This window comes from Ranitomeya imitator, chromosome 9, assembly GCF_032444005.1.
Source record: "Ranitomeya imitator isolate aRanImi1 chromosome 9, aRanImi1.pri, whole genome shotgun sequence".
Classification (NCBI taxonomy): domain Eukaryota; kingdom Metazoa; phylum Chordata; class Amphibia; order Anura; family Dendrobatidae; genus Ranitomeya; species Ranitomeya imitator.
The window spans coordinates 104,810,296-104,838,293 of NC_091290.1; the positions used below are offsets into that span (position 1 = coordinate 104,810,296).

A 27,998-nucleotide genomic window follows, 5' to 3' on the forward strand; every position below is an offset into this window, starting at 1 on the left:
AGAATGGGCCCCATATAATACTCCTTACAGAATGGGTCCTATATAATGTTCCTTACAGAATGGGTCCTATATAATGCTCCCAAAATAATTGGCCCCATAAAATGCTCCATGTATAATGGGCCCCATATAATGCTCCATATATAATTGGCCATATAAAATGCTCCATGTATAATGGGCCCCATATAATGCTCCATATATAATTGGCCATATAAAATGCTCCATGTATAATGGGCTCCATATAATGCTCCATATATAATTGGCCATATAAAATGCTCCATATATACTGAGGGGAACTGCGGGAAACAAAATAGTAATGAAAAGTGTCCACTTTTACCTGGTGATTTGTTCTCTTTAAAGAGGGGATTTTTAAAGAGTTCATGTGCATGACTGTCTGTACTTTGGATACACGTTCTCCAGATCTGTGATTCAGCTCCCGTAGCCTACATTGGACTCTTAATGTTCCTCTGCATGCTTCTGATTTTGTACTTAGGCCTCTGGCTTTTTTGTTTTTTCATGGTTTCTGATTGAATCCACAAAAAATGTTCCCCACATCACTCCAGGTGGTTTTACCCCCAAATATGTATACATTGATTTTTGTGTTGGACATCTAAGAGGCCAGGCCGCTTTATATTGCCCACATGGAGAACTTGTCACACATCGATATTAGGGCTGGGCTTGCCCATGGCATTTTTCGGTAACTCTTATGATTCTCAAAGAACTTATTCGAGAAATAAGAAATGTGACGTGGTGACAAGTAATTATACTTCCTTTCTGTTTTACATGTTTTAGCTGAAGCAGTTTGAACGTCTAGAAGAAGAGGTTGCACGACCCATCGAGAACGATCTGTCCAACTGGACGCCACCTCAACACTACAGCCAAGTTCGTAGCGCCCTGAGCAACTCAGACCGGCAGCTGCTTCTCTTCTACCAAGAACAGTGCGAGGCCAACGTCACTACTCTGACCAACGCCATTGATGCCTTTTACAGCTCCATCAGTAGCAACCAACCTCCCAAAATTTTTGTGGCCCACAGCAAGTTTGTTATCCTCAGTGCCCACAAGCTGGTATTTATCGGGGACACATTGTCGCGCCAAGCCAAAGCTCAGGACATCCGAAACAAAGTCACCCACTACAGCAACCTTATGTGTGACAAGCTCAAGGAGATCGTTCTTTCCACCAAAACAGCAGCACTTCAGTACCCGTCTCCATCAGCAGCCAAGGATATGGTGGAGAGAGTGAAAGACCTCAGTAACAGCACTCAGCAGTTCAGGATGGTCCTTGGGCAGCTGGCTGCCATCTGAAGGCGCAGAGACCTAGTCCGGGTGTGATAGAGTCGGAGCGGCCGGCTCAGTGAGCCAGCTACGAATTCTCTAGACACATGGCTAATAGACTTCAATGCCACCTCACAAAAGGAAAATGAATTTTAAGTGAACTGGGACTCGGTTTTAGTCACGAAGATGACACTACAGCCTATGTTACATTTCCAGAGGAATGTTCAACCACAATTAGCTGTTTAGCTAAGCTTGTAAATATTTCCGACCCATTCATTGAATTTAGATGGAATTATTACTTGTCCATTCCATGGCCCCAATAGTCAAAAATAAGAACGTTTTTTGGGGTAATGCATTTTATTTTACGTTATGTCTTACGCTGCAATACCATAAAGGTTTACCCACTGGAAAACCACCACTGCTTCGGGAAGCATGTGTAGTCCAAAGCCAGAGGCACCCATTGGCTTATATACCTTCATCAGTGTGCTCGTCTCTGAACCACGCAGCAGGTCGCATGTGCAACCAGCGCTACATTCAACTGCTTCAGGCATGGTCTTGTGACTTAAGGGGATAGGGGCATGGGACCTCATTTTGGTGATCGGTGGGGAGGACAGTAGTCTGAACCTCCGCGCTCTAACATTTATCAGTTATCCGGTGGACAGGTGATGGATTGTTGAGACCAGAATAACCCTTTCAAGGGCTGGTAATTCTTCAACATGTGTTACTGAAATATTGGAGCCATTGTGATATTTGGAGCTTTGGGTAAATGATAAGAAATTCTAATAACCTGGAAGCAGCAGATCTGGCCGCTTTAAATAAGAAAAGTGCTGTACTGTTTTTAAAGAGATTTTCCATGCAAAGGTAAAAAAACCGATAAAGGCAGCTATGGGGCTTCAGGGGCAAAAGTCCCAGCACCGGTCAAAAAGCACCAGTGCAGGAGGGACCAATCTTAACTTTGGGCCCTCTTCTGTCTATGAACCTCTGTCTCTCCCGAAATGTAACTACACATTGAGTATATCTGATTAATATGGCACTATGTGATCGAAAAAGACAACCAGTCTAGACGTAGAAGGCTGCAGCTATTAGACGTTGTTTTCTCAGCAACTACGAGGTCTTAAATGCTGAAAAAAATGGAGAAAGAGGAGTAATTAGGTTAAAAAAAGATTATTTTATTATTAACATATATATAATAAAACTGAGTACAAAACGCCCAAAAATAAAGATGAAAAAGGATGATGTGAAAGATCACCAGTGCCACATACCCCATTATCGACAAGAACAAGTAAAAGTGGAAAGCGTTCTATCACTAAAGTGCAAGCATAATATGACCATGTGGTCTTTCAGATAAATGTATATGAAATAGCGCTTACCAAAAACCGATAATGAGCAGGGTGAATGGCACAAAGATGATCCAGCAGAGCCCCCAACGTACGTTTCACTTCTTGGCTAATAGCTTTCCCAAGGGTGGTCCTAAATGCTTGTAGAGCAGAAGAAAGATAGTCCAGCAGCAGTCTTACGTGTAATTCCCCTCTAAGCCTATGTCATTAATCAGTCGGAGAACTTCTTTAGGGTCGTAATCGCACAACATTGTTCCCATTTCCAGTCCATACTTTGAGAACTAATAGCTTGTCCTTTATGTTGATCCAGTGTTGGGCCGCACTCAGACATCCATGGTTGAATTCGGCCTAAAGGCCTGTGCACATGACGTCTTTTAGGCACCGGTGCTGTGCTTCCCGAAGTGTCTTCATTGGCGTCTTTTCCGTCATTTTTATCATTTCACCCCTAAATAGCCAAGAGGAAGCCGCCCAAAGGTTGAACATGCTGCTTCTTTTATCCGCCTCCTGACTGTCGAAGCCAGATGTGGCTACAAGCAATGACAAAAGACGGGACATCAATGTCGGTTTCACATTTCATCTTTTTTTGCAATGTTTTTAGTGCTCTTTCAGGTGGGATCCAAGTGAGTTGTCCACACCCTCAGATTGGATCAACATGAAGGAGAGGTTCTTAATTCTCAGTTATGGAGCAGATACATTTTTGGATTGGATGTGAGTGACAGGCCATGGTGCATGGATTCTTGGTGGTCTCCCAACCTGAAGTCAGCAGATGATATCTGCCGATGAGGCTGTCAAGTTCGGGTCAGAAGACCCGCGCCCAGTCTGTGCACCCTGGTCCATACTCACACCATGATTCAGGACGTCCAAACCATGCCTTTTTTTTAATCCATTCGTGGCTTTGTAAAGATATGGGGGGCAAATGAGACTGCAGGTTATAGTGCAATATATTTAGACAAACAATAATCCGGGACTTTTATTATATCCATAGGAGATGTCTGCTCTCAGGAAAAAAAAAGTTTGCATTTTTATTCTAGGACAGCGCCACTCTTGTCCTATGGTTGTGCCTGGTATTGCAGCTCATTCTTATTCAACTGAACAACAATACCGGACACATCCTGCAGAGAAATCTGCATCAAAGACCACCTAAAATATTCTTTGAATGCGCTTCCTCTTCAATGGAAAATCCACTTTGCTGTTCATAAGCCGAGTTATTTCATGAGGGAGAGACCTGTCAATCACCTGTATGATGAGGGCGGAGCCGGACAGGTCCAGTCTCCAGCTATGCTCCATCTTTAAAGTATAATTTCTCGGAACGTTTCAGAGTAAAATGAAGTGGCTAAAAGCATGTAGTCAGCTGTGATTGACATTGACCGAGATTTGGTCAGCAGGAATCCGAAGCCAGGGTTCTTTAAGGTATGTTCACAGTGAATATTTTTATGTCTGATTTTCAAGCAGGAGTTGCTACTTTTCTCAAAAGCCTGATCATATAAACAAGTCTTTTTACCATACAAATTAATAAGACCATTCTTTTGATCGTTTTGTTAGAGCTTTTTCTCAAATTTTTGTCATGCTCAAAAAATGGTGTAAAAAGGCAAAGTGTGAACATACGTTAAAGTGGGGGGGGGGGGGGGGGGGAAGCCTCCAAAACCGGAGCTTTTCCTGAAGTTGACTCCTCTTGAAAAACATGTTGGATTTTTCCATCTCAAAAAACTGTGCGAACATTCCCTTATATATAATTGGTCAGGGATCTTCCCATCTAGGCCTTTCAAGGTTGAGACATCAATAACTACGGGCAGAGAGCCTGATTCCAGTGATGTCTCACTTACCGGGCTGCTTGGTGACAAAATCTCTTGTTTCTCTGCTGTAAAGGTAGCAGTGCTCAAATACCGAGCCCTGTATAACTCCTCCCACAACCCTGATTGGTCGCACTCTGTGTACATTGTCAGCAAGCTGCCAATCAGTAGTTGGGGGTGGGGTTACACAGATTAGCTGGACTGCTTGTCACGCAGTACCTAGTCCTGCACTGATAATCTCCTGCTGATAAAATGCTGATTGTATTTAAATTACAGCAAGCTGGTGAACGAGTGATACATACCTAGAATCAGGGTCCCTCCCATAATATTATACCCCAGACTGTAATCCCAGTCCTCACATCAGCCTTGCCGCTCAGAGGAGAATGAATCAGTAACTAATCAGCCTCTTACACTGCAGATTGCCCGCTGTCCATCGCTCTGTCACTATGCCTTAATCCATTTTCAGGTGATTATTTGTTAGATTGAACCCCAGTCCATTTTACACTAATTCTCTTAGGATGTAATTTTTGTGTTGTTCTATTTGGGAGAATTCGGCGTATTTTGATGTATGAATGCCATAGATTTTCTCTTTGTAGGGCTATATATTTTATGTGAGAAACGAATGTAAGGTAAAGAAAATATTGTCAGCACAGAACATATTGGTGCGGCGTTAATGAATTTGCTGGAAAAAAAAAAAAACCCTAGATATTTTATTCTGATCTGAAGTCTTATCTCACAGAGATTCTCCTGTTCATAGTTTTTTTGGAAGCGTGAAATGCCATCTGCCTGTATAAAACACGTTTGTCTATTTGTGTTCTGAAAAAAAATGTGTTCTCATTAATAACCCGCCAGTGTCATCGACTACAGATTATTTTCTTTAACCTTAAGTGACGGTAACATGTTTAAAGGGAAGGTGTCACCTGGTTTATGCTTCCCAATCTGAGGGCAGCATAAAATAGTGAGTGACCCTGATCCCCTCTATAGGGCTTCTTGCCTGATAAAAGCACAACATTTTATCTGCTGCGGCTCTGCTAGTCTTCTAAAGCTCAGCTCGCCTCGCCCCCAGCATTGCGTGACCGCTTCATGCCTGTATTGGCCATGGCCAAAAAGCTGCTAATCAGTGGTGGGGGCCGGGATAGCAAGAGTACATGATTATGGAGGATTGTATAGCAGGAGCTCATCATTGATAGGACTTACGGTAAGCCCTGATTCACAATAGATGTTGGCCATATACTCGCTTAGCTGATGTCTCCCGACTTCTCTCCCTCTCCGTGTTCTCTATGAGACAGCCTCTGTTAGACTCCTTGGGTGGCTACTCATTGAGAGCAAAAGGACCTAAAGTCCAAAATCAGACATGTAGGATCTTATCGTCCCCAACAACATCTGCTATCAGCAGGTTCAAATGAGATTGGTCTAATGTGTATGGGAGACTTAAAGGGAATCTGTCAGCAGATTTGTGTAATGTAATCTGAGTGCAGCATGAGACAGAGCCTGAGACACTGATTTCAGTGATGTGTCACTTACTAGTGCACTGTAGTTTCAATACAGTAAGTGTTTTATCAGCAGGAGATTATCACTGTCGGACTAGCTACCTGCATACCTCCTAGTACAACCACACCCCCACACTGATAAGCAGCTCTCTGTCAATATACCAAGGACACAGAAAGATGGCGTGCGTGCGGGGTTAGCTTTCAGAGCTCTGCTACATGCTACATCTAAAAACTCTGATTGTATCACAAGTGGTATAATCAGGGTCTCTGCCCCTACTTTATGCTGCTCTTTAGTGAGTTAGCCAAACCCTGGCAACAGATTCCCTTTACCAGCTCTGCAGCAGATTGAACCATGATTTATGACAATTACAGCTAGTAGCCCAGTAAATGGTACATTGCTGGAATCGGGGTGTCTGCTCCTAGTTTATGCACCCTCAGCAGTGGCAGCATAAATCTGGATGACAGATTCCCTTTAAGACCCCTGTTCATTAAAGTGTTTATGACAGAATTCTGGCATAAAACACCTTAATAAGTTGCAATGTTTTTGTGCAACTTGGTAGCAAAAAAATGGCGACTTTTGGTGTTGTCATGCCGGTCCTGACCCTCTTTACCAAATGAGCAGGGTATGGTTGAAGCATGGGGTTACACCCACCTGTCCTCTTTAGTAGTGTAAATTTTGCCAGAAGTGTATTCCAGTGTCTGACCGGAGTAACATACAGTATTTAGTGGAGGCTCTGGCCGAGGAGGAGGTCTGCACAACATATGACCCAGCGAAGGAGCTGCCTGGGAGACGCAGCTCTCTTATATTCAAATGTATTTGCGCCTTTCAGACACTAATATATTGAACACTGGTGCCAGGACTGGAGCAGAGGAGCGCTCGTCAGTCCCAGTCCCGATGTTCAGCGTTGTTATGAGGTCAGCACAGTGGTGACATCATCGCTCTGCTGCCAGCATGAAAGCGCGGCAAAGGAGAAGAGACGGCGCAGCCAATAGTAAGCGGAAGCTGAAGAACAGATGCCTTATTAGTGTGGATGACGGGAAAAGAGGTTAATGATACAGTGAGGGCACATCATGGGAGGCACAATTGTGAAAGGGGACACAGTTTTCCGAGAGGCAGTGATGGTGTTGGGGTACTTTATTCCAAGGTACAGTGTGGGGGGAGGGTATCTTACAGAGGGGCAGTGTGTATGTAGAGAGATATTTTGGAGAGGGGCAATGTGTGTGTATGTAGGGAGATAATTTGGAGAAGGGCAGTGTGTGTGTCGGGGGGTATTTTGGAGAGGGGCAGTGTGTGTGTGTGGGGGGGGGAGTATTTTGCAGAAGGACTCTGGGGAATATTTTTCAGAGGGGCAGTGTGTCCGGCATATTTTGCAGAGAGGCAATGTGGGGGGGGAATAATTGCAGTGTGTGTGTGGAGGGATATTTTGCAGAGGGGCAGTGTGCCCGGAATATTTTGCAGAGGGACAGTGTGCCCGGAATATTTTGCAGAGGGGCAGTGTGGCGGAGTGTATTGCGGTGATGGGCAATGTGCGCAGGAAGTTTTGCAGTGGGGCAGTGAGCGAACAGTGATATTTTGTGCAGGGAGCACAGGCAATTATAAATTCTAGGGCACAGCATGGGAGATATTTTTTATTCATGGAGCAGTATAATGCTACTTTTTTTAAGGGCACCACGTCGGGAAATGCTGTTGAAGACGGGAGAAAAGGAAAGTTTACGGAAATGAGCTCGGGGTGTGAAAGCTCATTATAGCGTCTGTACTACATGGAGACTAAAGGGATGGGAATGTCTTCAATCAGAGAAGATGTCACCTACCTGGATGTAAATGTTTATTTGTGATACTGGCTGTGTATCATCAGTGCTGTGGTTCTTATATGGCCCACAGTCTGATGATAAATGTTAACAATTCTCAGTATCTCCATGCCATTGTTAAAAACATATTGGGAATTGTAGGTTCAAGCGATACAATTGTACATGGAGCTGACCTGACCTTACAATTGATCACTATACTAAACTTGGTGATTTATTCATGTACAGAAGGTGGTTCTGGTGCTGCATTTATGTACTGACATTGGCTCTGATCCTGTACATATGTAGCAACCTATAAAATGCTTCATGGCTTTGTTAAAACTTAAATGTCCTCAAAACTTTGAGTTTTGAGATTGTTATTTTTGTTTTATACAGCACGGTTGATTCCAACACTTACAGAAAACAAACTAACAATAATTGACAAGTACAGAGGGGAGTGGGCCCTGCCCTTGCCGGCTTACATTCTATAGGATGATGGGAAGGAGACACTAAATTGTGAATTGCAGTAGCTCCATTGGGGATGAGGTGGTGGGGTGGTTATTGCAAGCTGTAAACTTTCTTGGAGATGGATTTTCAGATTCTGTCTGAGGAATCCGAATGTGGTGGATAATCAGACGTGTTGGGGCACAGAATTCCAGAGGATGGTATATTTGGGAAAAGTATTGGAGGCAATTGGATGAGGAATGAATAAATGTGGAGGCAAGAAGGAGGTCTTGGGAGGACCGGAGATTACGTGAGGGAAGATATCAGGAAATTAGTTCAGAAATGTACTGTCACAGCTCTGTTGTCAGGTGTCCAGGGACCAGGGGCTCCCTCCCTGTCCCTTACATTAGGGGCGCCCTAGCTCGCCCTGTTCACTGGGTTACTTCTGATGGTGAAGCTGCCAGGGCCACATATCTTGCCTTAGCTCTTGAATCCGCCCTCAGTCTTGAAAATAAAAATGAAAAAAAACATAAACAACAGAGGAATGCATCAGGAAGTGGAGGATGGGGTAAAACTAGAGTAGGTGAAGGAGGTGGAATTAGCACACACTCAAAACCTTGCAACAGTCACAGATAAATCCACCAAACGCCTTCTCAAACACCAACCAACAGCCTCCAACCATGCAGTGAAAGCTTGCTCTGGCAATGAGTGCTAGCCAGGACCCAGATTATATAGGTGAACACCTGAGACTTAATGCAGGAAAGCTTCCAGAAGCTCTCAACTGAGGAGATTAACCCCAGCTCTGCTAAAAGAAACCTGCACCGTTTAATATAAAGGTGAAGTGCATCTAATCAGTGCGTGAGTCGGAGAAATCAGACGCTGCAGGCTTATGGCTCTTTTCTGTCGCGTTAAACAAGTGACAGTACCCCCCTTCTACGTGGGACCTTCAGAACCTCAGAACTGGGTTTATCAGTGTGTGCCACGTGGAAAGACTGAATAATTCTGGCCACGTGGACGTCAGATGCTGGTACCCACATTCTCTCTTCAGGACCATGTCCCTTCCAGTGTACCAGATACTGAGGCAACCGATGAACTAAGCGAGAATCAACAATCTTAGCTGTTTGAAATTCTAAATTTCCATCCACAATGACTGGAGATGGCGGCAGCAGTGATGGTACAGAGGACGCAACATATTTTTTGAGTAGAGATCGATGAAACACATTATGGATCCTAAAAGCGGGTGGCAAAGTAAGGCGGAATGCTACGGGACGGTCAAAATCTTATAAGGACCAATGAACCTGGGACCCAATTTCTAAGAGGGATCCTTCAACTTAATGTTCCTTGAGGACAAACACACCAAGTCACCAACACACAGTTCCAGACCCACCAAATGTCCCTGATCAGCCACACTCTTATATTTGGCTCCCAACTTTCTCAAATTATTAGTAACCCCCTGCCATATGGGCGTAATAGATGAAGAAAACCGTTCCTCTTCAGGGTTTACAGAAGAACGATTTTTATTAACTGAGCTGAACTGAAGATGGAACCCGTATGCCCCACAAAATGGAGACTTACCAGTAGACTCATGACAACGATTATTTACTGCAAATTCAGCTAGAGGTAAGTAGGTAAATCCAGTCCTCCTGATTCTCAGACACAAAAGTCCTAAGAAAAGTCTCAAGATTCTGGTTAACCCATACAGTTTGCCCATTAGACTGCGAGTGAAATGCTGAAGAGAACGTCCGATAAATCCCCAAACGAGTGCAAAACGCCCTCCAAATTTTGGAAATAAACTGCACCCCCGATTAAAAACAATATTGGTAGGGATTCCATGTAATTTAACAATCTCTGATGAAAATTTGTGCAATGAAATGTGATATTTTACTGAATCTGTCCACCACCACCAGTTACCAGTATTACATGCGGATGTGGGAAGATCGGTGATAAAATCGACCTATAAATGAGTTCAAGGTCTACTGGGAATCGCCAGTGGTTGGAGAGACCCAGTCGGATGAGTTTGAGATGTTTTAGAATTTGCAGACACTGCAGGCAGCTACATACTCCCAGGGCAGGGCAAGGTGATGTTCATTGGGGGCATGGCTTAGACTTATGGGGCGTAGCACTTGGGACACTATCCAGGGGGGTCACACTATGCAAATGGATTGTGGGGCGATAACAAAGGATGCAATCCTGTCTTAGGAGTAGGAGGTTCAATGTGCCTATGTACCAACGGGGGCACCAAATAGACAACAGGTCTCCACCCAAGCTAAATTCTGGTTCCTACATACACAACATGTCCATTTTTCATGGACAATGTAAGGGGATCAAACTGGGAACGGCAGGCCAATCAGCGTAATCTTTTTTACATACTTTTCCATACAAAAACTTATCACCATGTTTGTCTTCCTTCACCTCACCTCTAGATGCACAGAGGTTTTTCCACCATATCTCAGCCTGATCTAACAAGCCAGCATCATTTATACATCCTCTCTGTTCCTTGAATACACTTCCAGAAACCCTCATTAAACCGTCTACCTGGTGGACAACCAGACACGGAACAAAACCTTTGCATTTTCTGCATAAATTTGTTTTCTTTCTGTTTCACCAATTTTTAACAGCAACTAAACCATTCTCCATCCGTTCCTTACTGAACAGGTTACCCATCTTCTGTGTCCTTGGAAACAGGTATACAGGAATAAAAGGCAAACCAGCAGGGACTCCAACCACACTCGCTATGGTTTCCTTCAGTCACTCCATGTCTGACATATGTATATCATCAGGCAAAAAACATCGGCCCCTACGTCTAGGAGTCTAAACCATATGGGTTTCCATAGCATTACAAGAGGCATTACAATATCCATGACCCCTTACCAGCCTGAGAATACAAGCCCCCAAGTGTCTGTTTTAGATTGGCTGGTTATCAAAAATGAAGGGAACGACGCTGGTTTTTAAATTATTTAAATAATTTTTAAAAATGGCATTGTGACCCCTCTATTCTTGATAAGCAGCTATGGTAAAGCTGACAGCTGAGGGTTGCAGCCTGCAGCTGTCAGCTTTGGCTGCATTGGTTGTGAAAAGTAGAAGATACCCCATGTCTTTTTTTATTTATTTATTATAGCACAGGCGTCGGCTTATGAATACTCCCATCAGTGACACTGCTTTTGCTGGTATCAGCAACAGCAGGCCTAAGCTGATGGGAGTAGTACCATCTCATCAGCTATTGCCAGTAAAAACATCGGCCCCTACGTCTAGGAGTCTAAACCATATGGGTTTCCTTAGCATTACAAGAGGTTACTGCCAACAATCACCAACGCCAGCTCCACCGGGTACAATCAACTAGTCGTTACAATTCAACACAGATGACCAGTGAAATGCCAAATCCACACTCCCCATATAGCATACAACACAGGAACTCAACACAGTACACAAGATCTCATCAGAGTTCTTTGTCATAACAATAATGGACCCACTTACTATGAACAGATCACGTGATTTGCTGACCCACTTAGCCAAACACAGCGAGGCTAAGACAGAAAGACAAGTTCAGGTAGCGTAAGAATAAAGCTTCTCACAATGCTGCAGCTGTCCCGAGTTGTATGTATGTCTAAGCGCCAGCAAAACATTTGGATCAAGCGGTCCTTTGAACTGGCGGGTCCCTGTTCGTTGCGCCAGATTTTGTCATCGCCACATAATGTGGGACGTTCTGAGACGTTGTGCCTGTTCCAAATTAAATTCTAAAATTTAATACTGGTAACAACCAGCCTGTGGTCTGGGTGTCGTATTACCCCCCTAAGTTTAGTTTCTCTCGCTTTCTATGTCTTTATGTAAGGTACTGGGCCAGGGCTGTAGACAACTTCACCCATTTACTTGAATTCTGTAGGGGAGGGCGAGGTTTTCTTTTCTTTATCCGCACCCACCAGGGGCAGACCGGAGGGTATTGACAGATGGACTTTTGCACCAATACTGTACTGAAACGCACACGAAAGTCCAAGTTGTTGTCTTACTTTTTGGCGCCATTCTCCACCATCTTCATGGCCACCATCTTAGTCACATCCACATGGTTAGTCTCTTTCATAGTACAAGTCAAGTCCAGTTTTTTAGTCACTTCCAGCATTTCAAAAGCATCCTCAAAATCGTCATCAATGCTTTCTCTAATCACAGCAGTTACATTCAAGTTACTTGTCATTTCCAGGGCATCCGTTCTTCCTGGATTCAAAGTTTCGGTCACGACTATGTCTGCCACTTGCAGAACATCACTGCTTCTCTCTTTCGCAGTCTCAATCACATTGGCATCATTTGCTGCCTTCAGCACATCATTCACTTCTTTCTTCACGGGTTCTCTGCATTGAGAGGTAGTCGCATCCTGCCGCACTATGCCAAGTGTAAGGTACTGGGCCAGGGCTGTAGTCATGGCCAAACACTCTGGTACATAAGTGCCCTGGCTTCTCCTCACAGAAACACAGTCTCTATTTGTCAGCATACCTGTACCTTCAGGTCCAGCTGCTTCGGGCTCTCCTTCCTTTTGGGGGAGATCCTTTTCAGATAAGTCAGGAGAAACTAAGACACAGTCCAAGTAACTTCAACAATAACATCTCTACTGATTCCGTTACATAGCACATCCAAAAGCTTCACATTCTTGACAACGGGTTTCACAAAATAGCATTTATTTTCTTTCCCTGCACTTCCCTCATGATCACAAAGTGCGGGCGCGGGTCGGACCATCCCTGACGGTCCCTCAGCATTTTCTCTATGCAGCTCTGCTACGGGAATGTTTCCCTCGGTCTGTTTCGCACCAGACACGAGATCATTAATCACCGGAGTATAATGCCACTGAAAGAGAGTACTGCCCTTCTGTTTTGCCTTCTGCCTTTGTACCACGTCTTTACTGTTTGCACTCACTGCTTCCATGGGGACCCTTAACTGATTCGCCCCGGTTCTAAGGATTTCTGCCCAGACCATGAGTTGCCACATTCTGAGTCTTCAACTGTTCTAGCCTGCTGTTTGTCCATACTGTAGATGGGTATGACTGAGGTACTCTTCTCTATGTTGCGTGACTGCTGTCTTGTCCTGGGACTATAGCCCATATGGACAGTTCAGGCATCCCTAGCCCTCTGACTCTCTAAAGGAAGTGTTCCTAGCTTATCAGTAAGCAGCCCCTCCTATCGTTAAGTATTTACTGTTGGTGGAGGAGTGGGTCTTCTTTCTTCAAACTGCACCTTTATCCCAATCACACCTCTACCCTCCCTTATCCTCCCCTCTTTTGAATTCCATTCTGTCCGCATCTACTCTCCCTCCAACCTCCAAGTGGCCATCATATTTGAAACGGCCGTCGTCCTCTCTCCACTCCCGCACCCTCCTATATACCTGATGTCCTAATGCAGCGGTTCTCAACCTGGGGGTCGCGACCCCGAGGGGGGTCGAACGACCAAAACACAGGGGTCGCCACCTCTCTCACCTCCCCATCCACCTTCCCCCGTATGCCTGGACTGCTAGCTTTACTCCCGGCATAGCTTTGGGATCCCCGCAGGAAAATGAATCGATCGCGCATCGGATCTAGGGAGATACCAACTTCCGACGTCCCCCCTTCTTGTTTGGTGCAGCCAGGACAGATCCGGAATCTGTGGCACGTATCTGGCAACGGAATCCAGGGATGCAGGAAGAACGCGGCTGCCGGCATCGGTAATCGGCTTGAAGGGCTGTGGAAGAGCACGCCATAAAGGAGCCGTTCGGTACCCAGCAGTGATCCGCCGCCATCACTGTGTTACAGTGTGCCCCCGGACAGACACCTCCCCCATCCCCTCCGGAGTAACAAGTAAGACTCCGAGTCCCAGACATTGGGAACCTACCAGTTATTTTTGTGGCTCAATAACTGGTCATTTAAAGCAGAATGTCCTATTTTATACTTTTATGCACTGACTGTGGGCTAGGGGGGAACTGGATGAATCTGGAGTGGACTCTGGAGGGAGGCTTTCTATGAAAAATGTGCCCAGGAGCTGAGGGATGGAGCTTGCTGACCCAGCTATAGGAAACCTAAAAGAAGTGACAAATGGAGAATTATCCCTGTAATAAGGAAGGATGTCTAATTAAGGGGGGGGGGACGGACACACGTAATGCGATGTTATGGATTGTGGAGCTGCCAAGAAGATTATAAAGATGAATTTCTGAGCATTCCTGAGGATGAAGAAAATAAGAAAAGATGTATAAGGATGCTATTCACTGCACCCACAAGGTAATGGCAGCAGCTTCATAGGGTCAAAGGGGGTGACAGGTGCGCTTTAAGCATGTGAATACGGCCCCCTGGTCATAGTAACAGGTGTGTAATAGAAAACAACACAGGGAATAGTAAATAATAGGAAACTTTAACAAGCTCTTTAGACGCGACCATCTTTTATTTATTTTTTAGGAAACCGTCTCATGACAATGAATCGTGTAGAAAAGAATATTAAGAAAAGAAAATACACTGAGGATTTCTTGCAGTATGGTTTTACCTCCATAATTTCAGCAGGAATTGAGAAACCACAATGTGTTATTTGTACTGAAGTTCTCTCAGCTGAATCTATGAAGCCGAACAAACTAAAACGGCATTTTGATAGCAAGCATCCACTCTTTGCTAGCAAGGATATCAGTTATTTTAGAAGCAAAGCTGATGGACTCAAGAAATCTAGATTTGACACTGGTGGCCAGTACCATAAACACAACTGTGCCATATATGCAGTGCTCTGCACTGTTGCCCCATAGCTGTGCCATACAGTGCTCTGCACTGTTGCCCCATAGCTCTGCCATATAGTGCTCTGCACTGTTGCCCCATAGCTGTGCCATACAGTGCTCTGCACTGTTGCCCCATAGCTCTGCCATATAGTGCTCTGCACTGTTGCCCCATAGCTGTGCCATACAGTGCTCTGCACTGTTGCCCCATAGCTCTGCCATATAGTGCTCTGCACCATTGCCCCACAGCTGTGCCATATAGTGCTCTGCACCGTTGCCCCATAGCTCTGCCATATAGCGCTCTGCACCATTGCCCCATAGATGCTCCACATAAATCTGTGCTGCTGCTGCTGCAATAAAAAAATAAAAAAACACATACTCACCTCTCTTGCTTGCAGCTCCTCGGCGCCATCTTCCCGGCGTCTCTCTGCACTGACTGATCAGGCAGAGGGCGGCGCGCACACTATATGCGTCATCGCGCCCTCTGACCTGCACAGTCAGTGCGGAGAGACGCCGGGAAGATGGAGCGGCGCCCGGCGTGTGGAACGAGGGAAGGTAAATATGACATACTTACCTGCTCCCGGCGTCCCGCTCCTTCCCCCGGACAGCTGATCTTCGGTGCCGCAGCCTCCTCGAGTATATACGGTAATTGTTTTTGTGATTATTTATTATGTTTGATTTGTAGCAATGAGAATACAATACATAATGCATATCAGATATTTACATTCCGAATCATAACTAATAAAATTACAGTTTTAAAGTAGCCACCAAAATTATTTTTTGGGTTGGGGGTCACCGCAACATGAGGAACTGTATTGCGGGGTCACGGCATTAGAAAGGTTGAGAACCACTGTCCTAATGGATGTATGAACATTCTTCCAATTTTCTTCCAATAAAGAGCACAAATATACAGCAAAAGAAGTATGAGTGCCGCATATTTTCCTTTTTTCTGTTTTAATGAAAATCTAGCTATACGCTCGCATTGCAGAGCACCATATACCCAGAGCTTTCGTGACACCTACATAATTAACAATTATGTGGTGCCCAATCCGTGGAGGAGAGTTTCCTCTCCTCCACCCTGGGTACCATCCGCACATGATCCGCTTACTTCCCACATGGTAAGTGGATCAATGCATTCCTATGTGTGCGGAATCCCCGCAATTCTGCAAATTAATGGACATGCTGCATTTTTTTTCCGGAACGTGTTTCCGCTCAGGAAAAAAACGCAGCATATGCATACAAAATGCGGATTGCATTCTTTTAATAGGATGCTTAATGTGAGCGTTTTTTTGCGGTTTTATCGCCTTTTTATAGCGAACAAACGCGAAAAAAAACGCGAAAAATCCGGAACGTGTGCACACAGCCTAAGAGTGTAGCAGTACCATGATAAGTAGGCGTTAATACAGGTACCCATGTAGCAATACCAATGAACATAATAACATACAGTGGGGCAAAAAAGTATTTAGTCAGTTAGCAATAGTGCAAGTTCCACCACTTAAAAAGATGACAGGCGTCTGTAATTTACATCATAGGTAGACCTCAACTATGGGAGACAAACTGAGAAAAAAAAATCCAGAAAATCACATTGTCTGTTTTTTTATCATTTTTTTTGCATATTATGGTGGAAAATAAGTATTTGGTCAGAAACAAACAATCAAGATTTCTGGCTCTCACAGACCTGTAACTTCTTCTTTAAGAGTCTCCTCTTTCCTCCACTCATTACCTGTAGTAATGGCACCTGTTTAAACTTGTTATCAGTATACAAAGACACCTGTGCACACCCTCAAACAGTCTGACTCCAAACTCCACTATGGTGAAGACCAAAGAGCTGTCAAAGGACACCAGAAACAAAATTGTAGCCCTGCACCAGGCTGGGAAGACTGAATCTGCAATAGCCAACCAGCTTGGAGTGAAGAAATCAACAGTGGGAGCAATAATTAGAAAATGGAAGACATACAAGACCACTGATAATCTCCCTCGATCTGGGGCTCCACGCAAAATCCCACCCCGTGGGGTCAGAATGATCACAAGAACGGTGAGCAAAAATCCCAGAACCACGCGGGGGGACCTAGTGAATGAACTGCAGAGAGCTGGGACCAATGTAACAAGGCCTACCATAAGTAACACACTACGCCACCATGGACTCAGATCCTGCAGTGCCAGACGTGTCCCACTGCTTAAGCCAGTACATGTCCGGGCCCGTCTGAAGTTTGCTAGAGAGCATTTGGATGATCCAGAGGAGTTTTGGGAGAATGTCCTATGGTCTGATGAAACCAAACTGGAACTGTTTGGTAGAAACACAACTTGTCGTGTTTGGAGGAAAAAGAATACTGAGTTGCATCCATCAAACACCATACCTACTGTAAAGCATGGTGGTGGAAACATCATGCTTTGGGGCTGTTTCTCTGCAAAGGGGCCAGGACGACTGATCCGGGTACATGAAAGAATGAATGGGGACATGTATCGTGAGATTTTGAGTGCAAACCTCCTTCCATCAGCAAGGGCATTGAAGATGAAACGTGGCTGGGTCTTTCAACATGACAATGATCCAAAGCACACCGCCAGGGCAACGAAGGAGTGGCTTCGTAAGAAGCATTTCAAGGTCCTGGAGTGGCCTAGCCAGTCTCCAGATCTCAACCCTATAGAAAACCTTTGGAGGGAGTTGAAAGTCCGTGTTGCCAAGCGAAAAGCCAAAAACATCACTGCTCTAGAGGAGATCTGCATGGAGGAATGGGCCAACATACCAACAACAGTGTGTGGCAACCTTGTGAAGACTTACAGAAAACGTTTGACCTCTGTCATTGCCAACAAAGGATATATTACAAAGTATTGAGATGAAATTTTGTTTCTGACCAAATACTTATTTTCCACCATAATATGCAAATAAAATGTTAAAAAAACAGACAATGTGATTTTCTGGATTTTTTTTTTCTCAGTTTGTCTCCCATAGTTGAGGTCTACCTATGATGTAAATTACAGACGCCTCTCATCTTTTTAAGTGGTGGAACTTGCACTATTGCTGACTGACTAAATACTTTTTTGCCCCACTGTATATACACCAGACCTCTTAAGGAGGAAAATCAGAAAAGAACATAATCCTTCATCCTCTTACATTTACACAAAGACATTCCTTAGGGTACCGTCACACAGTGGCATTTTGATCGCTACGACGGCACGATTTGTGACGTTCCAGCGATATATCCGTGACGTTCCAGTGATCTCGCTGTGTCTGACACGCTCCTGCGATCAGGGACCCCGCTGAGAATCGTACGTCGTAGCAGAACCTTTGAAACTTTCTTTCGTCGTCTAGTGTCCCGCTGTGGCGGCATGATCGCATGGTGTAACAAAGGTGTGCACGATATTGTATACGATGTGCGCATAGTAACCAACGTCTTCTACATCGCACATACGTCATGAAATTATCGCTCCAGCGTCGTACATTGCAAAGTGTGACAGCAGTCTACGACGCTGGAGCGATATTGTTACGATGCTGGAGCGTCACGGATCGTACCGTCGTAGCGATCAAAATGCCACTGTGTGACGCTACCCTTAGTCCACCTTATCTGATCATGGACTCCATCTTGGAAGAAAATAAATACATGTAGAAAATACTAAGTTGAAGTCAGTATAGAAAAAATATAAATCTTGCTCTCACAGGGCTATGGATATTGACACCCCAGCCAAAAAATAGCATCCCACAGCCACCTCAGAAAAGGTGCATCTATTAGATGGTGCTTTGCCCATCTTTTCCCACTTGCCCTGGTGCAGTGGCAAGTGGGGTAATGGTTGTGGGATTTTATGGCCGCTGATATCAAGCCCACAGTTTAGTTATAGAGAGGTGCCTATAAGACACCTCCATTACAAACCCCATAGTTTGATTGTAAAAAAGATACAGCCAGAATATAATCCTTTATTTGAAATAAAAAAGCACAGTTATACTCATCTTACGCCTATTCCATTGAAGCCCTTGTCCCCTGTAAAAAAGAAAAATAATAAACAACAAATGATAAACAACTATATCCCTCACCTGATGGAAAGTGAAGATAATCCATACTGTCCTACCATGTTGTGGATGATTTGGATAGTGACTGCTATCTATGCCAGCCAGCACACACAGACAGGAGCGCAATCGCTCCTATCAGTGTCTAGCACTGAACTCCCGAGAGAAAGTTCACTGAAGTTTACAGGTGGACCCTGGTGAACTGACTTACGGCACCGTCATTCATCAGGTTTGAACTCTGGTGAACTTTCTCACAGGAGCTCATAGCTAGACACAGCAGGAGCGATTACGTGCCTGTCAGTGTGTGCTGGCTGGCTGGAATAGCGGTCGCATAACTGATGTGACCGCTATCTAAATCATCCAGATCGTGGTGGGATAGTATGGATTATCGTCAAACAGGTGAGGATATGGTTGTTTATTATTTTTATTTTTCTACAGAGGACATGGGCATCAGAGGATTATCTTCAGGTCGGGTACAGGTGAGGGATATGGTTGTTTATTATTTTCTGTTTTTTTTGTTTTTTTATAGGTCTTTAATGCAATAGGCTTAAAAATAGCAGCCCACAGCCACCCCAGAAAAGGCGCATCATATTTCAAATATGGGCGTCTTTGTCTTTATTTTGAATATAGGATTTTATTCTGGCTGTGTTTTTTCACAATTTAACTATGGGGTTAGTAATTGATAAAGTTCTCTCCATTACTTACCTGTGGACTTGATGTCAGTGGCCATAAAAGAACTAGCATGAACCCTACAACCATCACCCCACGTGTCACTACACTTGGTAATGTGTGAATAGCCAGGCAAAGCACCAGAATTGGCACATCTAATAGATGGCTTTGGGCTGCTATTTTTTAAGACTGGGGAAGAGCTAATGTCCATGGCCCCTTACCAGCCTGAGAATACAAGCCCCCAGCTGTCTGTTTTAGCTTGGCTGGTTGTCAAAAATGGGGGGAAACAATGCTGTTTTTTAAATGATCTATTTAAATAATTTTTAAAAATGGTGTTGGGACCCCTCTAGTCTTGATAAGAAGCCATAGTAAAGCTGACAGCTGAGGGTGGCAGCCTGCAGCTGTCAGCTTTGCCTGCATTGGTTGTGAAAAGTTGAAGATACCCCATGTCTTTTTTTCATTTATTTATTTATAGCACAGGCGTCGGCTTATGAATACTCCCATCAGCGACACTGCTCTTGCTGGTATCAGCAACAGCAGGCCTAAGCTGATGGGAGTAGTACCATCTCATCAGCTATTGCCAGTAAACTTTTTACCCCCAGTCACAGCTGCTGGCTCATGCTGTCATGTGTTTTCCATGCTGTCAAGCAGATGTTCGGGCCCCCCACTCTTCTCAATGGGGTTTGGGTTTGGATACCACTCCTAACAGGCTAATTAAGGTCTGAAACCTGGGTCAAAGATATCTCAGCACAGAAATCTCCAAGTGTGCACAAACTTTTGCATTGGTACATTTTCCTTCTCGTTATTTTTAAAATGTAAAAAAAACAACAATAGATATATTTTTGCCTAAAATACAAAGGAAAGGTGTCATCTTTAACCTTAAAAGGACTCTGTCACCTGAATTTGGAGGGAACAATCTTCAGCCATAGGGGCGGGGTTTTCGGGTGTTTGATTCACCCTTTCCTTACCCGCCGGCTGCATGCTGGCTGCAATATTGGATTGAAGTTCATTCTCTGTCCTCCGTAGTACACGCCTGCACAATGAAGAAAAACACCTTTCTGAACAGTGTCTGGGGAAGGGGGCTGTGGTCAGTGCTGCCCAAAAAGTTATAGATTAACCCCTTAACGACATCCAACATACATGTACGGTGCAAGTAAAAAATGGGTATATAGAGCAGGCTCATGGGGTGAGCCCGCCCCATACCAGGCAGATCATGACTGTGTATAAAAGCTAGGACCTGTGTCTAATAATTACGAGTGAGCGAACCTCTGCCCATGATTGTTAACCTGTTAAATGTGGCAGTCAAACTCTCAAAGGGACATTTAACACACGACAGCATGGGGGCGCGTCATTCTATGCGCCCACCGGCGCACCCCTGGCGTGATTGCAGGTTGCTATGACAGATGGAGGTTTGCTGAAGAGCTCTTTTGAAACCTAGCCTGTGGCCCACTTCAGAGGAGACTGTGATTTTCTCTATGTGAAGCAATGATGTAGCATTGCTGTATATAGGACAAAAAATCAAATGATCACACATTCAAGTCAAATCAAGAAAAGTCCGATCTATCAAAATATAAAAATAATCAACTCGATCTGTAAACACCATAAACGAAAAAAAAAATCAAGAACCCCAAAATTAAGTTTTTTGATTGCTGCAATTTCACAAAAAATGCTGTTACAAGCAATTAAAACGTCACATCTATCCCAAAATGGTATTGATAAAAACAAACAAAAGAGAAGCCTTCACACAGCTCCATCAAACAAAAAACAAAAACGTTTCGTGTCTTAGAAAATGACAACACAACCCCCAAATTTTTTTTCAAACTTTGAGGGTTTTTTCACCACTAACATCGCATCACATTGGCATCGCCGTAATCAAACTGATTATCAGAATCATATTGCAAGGTCATTTTTGCCACCCAAAAAAATAATGTCAGAATTGTATTTTTTTCACAGTTCACACTATGTGATAAAATGAATGGTGTCATTCAAAATTATAACTCGTCCAGCAAAAAAACATGTGGGCAGAAAAATAAAACAGTTATAGCTCTGTGAAGAAGGAGAGGAAGAAAAGAAAAAGCAAAAACATAAATTAAGGGGTTAAGATACTGATAGACTCCACAGAAGGAGCTTATGACTGTCATTGAAAAGAAGGACGGCTATCTCAGTCACTGATATATATTTTTTTAAATATCAGAAATTTATTTTTGTAAATTTTGAGATGTTTGGTTATTGTTCTCACTTTTACAGATGAAAATAAACAATTGAGATGGTAAAATTTACGCTTTTTCATTTTGTTGCATAATAATTTTGGACACACCCACTTCTGGACACTCACTTTTACTTTCTTAAATATTCAGGTTTTGGGTTTATTAACATTTTGAATGGCTGTCAGCCCTATAGATGTTTAATAATAAAATTAATAATCAAAATTATAAATTGTCTAATATTGTGCGCAAAGTGTACTATCACATATGTAAACACACGTGGTCAAAATTGTTGGAACGCCTCGTTTAATAACAGAAAAACCCACAATGGTCACAGAAATAACTTCAATCTGACAAAAGTAATCAGAAATAAAAGATCTATGAAAATGAACAAATGAAAGTCAGACATTGATTTTCAACCGTGCTTCTACAGAATTTAAAAAAAATAAAACTCATGAAATAGGCCTGGATAGAAATGATGGTACCCCGGAAAATAATGTGACAAAAGGGACATGTTAAATCAAGGTGTGTCCACAGGTGTCTACCATCTAGGAATCGGTCAGTGGGCCTGTATATAGGGCTACAGATACTCACTGTGCTGTGTGGTGACATGGTGGGTATCACACTCATCATGGACCAGAGGAAGCGAAGGAAAGAGTTGTATCAGGAGATTAGAAAGAAAATTATAGACAAACATGTTAAAGGTGAAAGGTATAAGACCACCTCCAAGCAGCTTGATGTTCCTGTGACTACAATTGCACATATTATTCAGAAATTTAAGATCCATGGGACTGTAGAAAACCTCCCTGGACATGGCTGCATGAGGAAAATTGATGACAAATCAAAGAGACGGATAATACGAATGGTAAGAAAAGAAAAACTTCTGAACAGATTAAAGGTCAACTTCAAGCTCAAGGAACATCAGTGTCAGATCGCACCATCAGTTGTTGTCTGAGCCAAAGTGGACTTCATGGGAGATGACCAAGGAGGACACCATTGTTGAAAAAAAATAAAAATAAGAAAGCCAAACCGGAATTTGCCAAACAACATTGTTGACAAGCCACAAAGCTTCTGGGAAAAGGTCCTATGGGTGGATGAGGCAAAAATTGAACTTTTTGGCAAGGCACATCAGCTCTATGTTCACAGACGGAAAAATGAAGACTATCAAAAAAAGAACACTGTCCCTACTGTGAAACATGGAGGAGGCTCTGTTATGTTCTGGGGCTGCTTTGCTGCATCTGACACAGGGTGTCTATAATCTGTGCAGGGTACAATGAAATCTCAAGAGTATCAAGGGATTCTAGAGAGAAATGTGCTATCCAGTGTCAGAAAGCTTGGTCTCAGTTGCAGGTTATGGGTCTTGCAACAGGATAACGACCCAAAACACACAGCTAAAAACACCCAAGAATGGCTAAGAGGAAAACATTGGACTGTTCTGAAGTGGCCTATGAGCCCTGATCTACATCCTATTGAGCATCTTTGGAAAGAGCTGAAACATGCCACCTGGAAAAGGCCACCTTCAAACACAAGTAGTTTGCTCTTGAGGATTGGGCCAAAATATCTGTCGAGAGGAGCAGAAGTCTCATTGACAGTTACATAAATCGTTTGATTGCAGTGACTGCCTCAAAAGATTGTGCAACAAAGTATTAAGTTAAGGGCACCATCATTTCTATCCAGGCCTATTTCATGAGATTTGTTTTTTTTTTAATTCTGTAGAAGCACGGTTGAAAAGCAATGTCTAACTTTCATTTGTTCATTTTCATAGATTTTTTATTTATTATTACTTTTGTCAGATGCAAGTTATTTCTGTGACTATTGTGGGTCTTTCTGTCATTAAATGAGGGGTACCTAAATTTTGACCACGTGTGTATGCAAAGGATATATTGTAAAATAACAAGGAATAAATTGCAACGTATTTTGGGGGTAATGTGGCCCCTGTAGCCGGCGTTCATAGCAGATGAGCATTTCTATTACACATAGCAGGGTTGTAGCACAAACGATAGGATGATCGCAGCTTCAAGACTGGAGACGATTGAAGCAAGTAAAAAGTGCAAAAAATGTTTTTAAAAATATTTAAAAAATTTAAAAAATATAAAGGTTCAAATCACCCCCTTTTTGCCCCTTCAAAATGAAACAATTAAAAAAATACCGATATCTAGTATTGCCGTGTTCAGAAACGCAGAATCTATCAAAAAATGAAGAGAATTAAGTGAAAAAACAGAACAAAATGCACCAAACTGTTGACTGCAGTTTGAATCAGTCCTTAGTATAAAGGCAGTAGCGTAGCTACCAGGGGGGCAGAGGGCGCCATCGCCCCGGGCCCGGTGCTCAGAGAGGGCCCACCCGGAGCTATGCTATGCTACCTTCTGCGGCAGAGCAGGGAGAATCGCTCTCCCTGCTCTGCAGCCCGCTATGGGTCCCTGAGCAGGCTGGGGGGGCCCGGTGCCAGTAGTGGGCCCCCGCCCGTCACCGCACTGATGAGGGAAGGAGCGCTGAACTCCTTCTCCCATCATCCCCCTGTCAGCGTCTGGCATCACCGACGCCGATGCTGACAGTGGGCGTAATGACATCACCACCCAGTGCCCATTGTCAGAAGATGAGCGGGAGGTCGGAGCACCGCTGGAACAAGGAGGAAGAGAGGTGAGTATTTATTTCTTTTTTTTTATGGGAGCTGCCTTATACTTCAGGATCTGCCTATAGAGGTGCTGCCTTATACTTCAGGGTCTGCCTATAAGGGTGCTGCCTTATACTTCAGGATCTGCCTATAGGAGGGCTGCCTTATACTTCAGGATTTGCCTACAGGGGTGCTGCCTTATACTTCAGGATCTGTCTATAGGGGGGCTGCCTTATACTTCAGGATCTGCCTATAAGGGTGCTGCCTTATACTTCAGGATCTGCCTATAGGGGGGCTGCCTTATACTTCAGGATCTGCCTATAGGAAGGCTGCCTTATACTTCAGGATCTGTCTATAAGGGGGCTGCCTTATACTTCAGGATCTGCCTATAGGGCTCTGCCTTATACTTCAGAATCTGCCTATGGGGTGCTGTCTTATACTGCAGAATCTGCCTATGGGGTGCTGCCTTATACTACAGAGTCTGCCTATGGGGTGCTGTCTTATACTACAGGGTCACCTATGGGGTGCTGTCTTATACTACAGAGTCTGCATATGGGGGTACTGCCTTGTGCTATAGAGTAGGCCTATGGGGAGTGCATTATACTATATGGAGGCTTATGGGGAGTGCATTATACTATATGGAGACCTATGGGGAGTGCATTATACTATATTTAAGATGAGCTGGTGCATTATATTTTCTGGAGGCCATCTAGTGGGCCATCATACAGTGGGGAGATTACAGTGAAGGGGCCATCATACAGTGTTGGAGCCATCAAACAGTATGGGGCTACTAAGGGGTCAGTATACTGTGTGGATGGTACTATACAGTGAGGGGACATTATACTGTATAGGGAAGCTGTACAGGGGGAGACTCTGGACATTATTAAATGTAAAGTGGACACTTCTTGTTATAGGAGATCTCAGGTTACTGTGACTATCAAAGGGGCACACAGAACAATATTACTTTCTAGGGAGCAAAATGCGGGCACTGTTTTCTAGGGCACTTGCACCCAGCATTACTATATTCTAGAGGGTTGCTTTAGAATTTAGAAGGCACAGAGAACCACACAGCAGGTTCAGTAATAGGGGCACATACGGCAGCAGCGGCTCAGTATTGGGGTATCAGGTGCAGTAATAGGGTCACATATGGCAGCAGCAGCTCAGTATTGGGATATCAGGTGCAGTAATAGGGTCACATACGGCAGCAGCGGCTCAGTATTGGGGTATCAGGTGCAGTAATAGGGACACATACGGCAGCAGCAGCTCAGTATTAGGGTATCAGGGGCAGTAATGGGGACACATATGGCAGCAGCGGCTCAGTATTGGGGTATCAGGTGCAGTAATAGGGGCACATATGGCAGAAGCGGCTCAGTATTGGGATATCAGGTGCAGTAATAGGGGCACATATGGCAGAAGCGGCTCAGTATTGGGGTATCAGGTGCAGTAATAGGGACACATATGGCAGCAGCGGCTCAGTATTGGGATATCAGGTGCAGTAATAGGGTCACATACGGCAGCAGCGGCTCAGTATTGGGATATCAGGTGCAGTAATAGGGGCACATATGGCAGCAGCGGCTCAGTATTGGGGTATCAGGGGCAGTAATAGGGACACATACGGCAGCAGCGGCTCAGTATTGGGGTATCAGGTGCAGTAATAGGGACACATACGGCAGCAGCGGCTCAGTATTGGGGTATCAGGTGCAGTAATAGGGACACATATGGCAGCAGCAGCTCAGTATTGGGGTATCAGCAGGATGAGGAGTTTGTGCAGGTTGAGAATAGATGGTGATGGGGCTGGAATATGAGAAGTGAAATGTGTCTTTGTTGTTTCCTCTGTAGATGAGTCTTGGCTAGAAGAAGTTGTCATGTTGGTCTGGGCCAGATGGAAAAGACGGGAAAAGTGAACAATTCAATCAGAGAACATCAGCGGTAAGACATTATCTGTAACTGTGCTGTGATCTGTTACATGTTCTGTAGGGCTGGTATCTACCACTGACCATATGGCGGTAATATCCATATTGGTCTTTATATAGAGATTATCTTCAGTAACAGCGCTGTCATCTGCTGAGGTTCTCCTCCACTATTAGGGCGCATCACCAAATTGTAATTAAGGTCACCTGGTTACAATCAGGCCCACTCAGAAGCTTCGCCCCCCGAACCAAAACTCTAGCTACGCCTCTGTATAAAGCACACCACCTGATAATGAGGTAGGTGGTGCATGAAAAATGTGTTGAAGACCAAGTGCATTCAATATTGAGAAAATGAAAACAGCACTCACCATTGCTTCTTAAAAAAGGTTAATGTCCTTTATTCCATGTGGCGGGACAATCCTTTAACATGCAGGGGGTGGGGGAAGTGAAGGAGGACAACAGCCGTTTAGCGCCTATCCCACTATCAAAAAGTGCAATACGTCACGAAAAAACAATCTCAGAATCAGTGAGATCCAGTGAAGCGTTATAGAGTTATTATGACATAAAGTGACAGTGGGCAGAATTGTAACATTTGGTGTGGTCATTAAGGTTTTGGGTGCATTTTTGCACCATTTTATGGCTAGGCATTCCTATCCTTATGTTTAATGAACTGAGCTGACAGCATCAGAGATCCCATGATGTTCTTGATCTGGGCAATTGAATCTGTACATACAGTACATTCACCATAAGGTCCACACACAAATCATTATTGTGAAGACCAATGACACAGTAATGAGATACAAGACAAGAACTAGTCGATCCACAATCTGTGCTAATATCAACCAGTCTGATTTGGCTTCTTTTTCTTTCTCAGCAAAATTCAATTCATCACGAATTTTCAAAATTTGTGACAAAAGTTTTTTCAGAAGTTTAACTTCTTGTATATACATTTCTTTTTCAAAATGCTTATTTTCCGTTCTGTTTTTTCCCTCATTTGTAACAACTTTTTTCGCACTTTCAGGTTCTGTAAAATGATAAAAAGAGCTATAATGAACCCAATATTTTTTTTTTCTACGTAAAAACTTTTTCCCTTTTTTTTCACACTCACCATTATCTACGGTGACTAATGTGACGAGTTCAGCTCTTCGGGCTTTCTTGAAGCATAATATTTGTGCCAGGTACGTAAAGACAACTTTATTTATCCAAAGTGGGAGAATTGCACTGGTGTTGGACTGCTCCAGCATGTATAAGGTAGTAATAGTTCCCAGGATGCTGAGGACCATCATTGCCATACAAATACAACAGAAAATACCTAAAATGATTAGGATTACAAAATCAGAAGAATGATTCATTTACAAAACAAAATTAAATAAATCTAAAATCTGTGATAACGTAAGCATTACAATATTTGAAACTTTCAAACTATAATGGTTCTTGTAGGAACATACCTAACATAGGAGTATTGTCAGAACTGGGTAACATGTCGTTCAGAATCAGCAGGAGTACAGAAAACCCCAAAACAATGGTAATTTTAAAACCAAGCCTTTCGGAGAAACTCTGGATGAACATACTGACAATGTCCAGGAACACCAGGAAGTATGCTGGGATGATGAGGTTGAGTATATAAATCATAGGAGTTCTACTAATATAAATCTAGAGAAAGAAAACATCTATTAGCACTTACAATGTATCCTACAAGTTAAATGCACTTTGTATTATTCATACAACATTGAATGGAAATGGAAAAAAAAATAAAATAATTATCATTAGCCACATCTATT

At 43.6% G+C, this 27,998-nt stretch overlaps 2 protein-coding genes across 2 annotated transcripts in view; one reads left to right on the forward strand and one right to left on the reverse strand.

Annotated features, from left to right (window-relative positions):
- Positions 1–5,257, forward strand: part of BCAR1 (BCAR1 scaffold protein, Cas family member) — a 155,193-nt gene extending 149,936 nt beyond the window's left edge. The window contains exon 7 of the mRNA XM_069740499.1: positions 790–5,257. Within this exon, the coding sequence (XP_069596600.1) occupies positions 790–1,299 (510 nt within the window). The 3' untranslated portion in view covers positions 1,300–5,257. The remainder of the gene's footprint in view (positions 1–789) is intronic.
- Positions 5,258–26,587: 21,330 nt separating this feature from the next.
- The window catches only part of LOC138649799 (5-hydroxytryptamine receptor 3A-like), a 140,093-nt gene continuing 138,682 nt past the window's right edge, over positions 26,588–27,998 (reverse strand). Inside the window, exons 15-17 of the mRNA XM_069740501.1 lie at positions 27,666–27,870; positions 27,326–27,529; positions 26,588–27,241 (exon numbers count right to left, since the gene is read on the reverse strand). Coding sequence (XP_069596602.1) covers positions 26,958–27,241; positions 27,326–27,529; positions 27,666–27,870 — 693 coding nt within the window. The 3' untranslated portion in view covers positions 26,588–26,957. The remainder of the gene's footprint in view (positions 27,242–27,325; positions 27,530–27,665; positions 27,871–27,998) is intronic.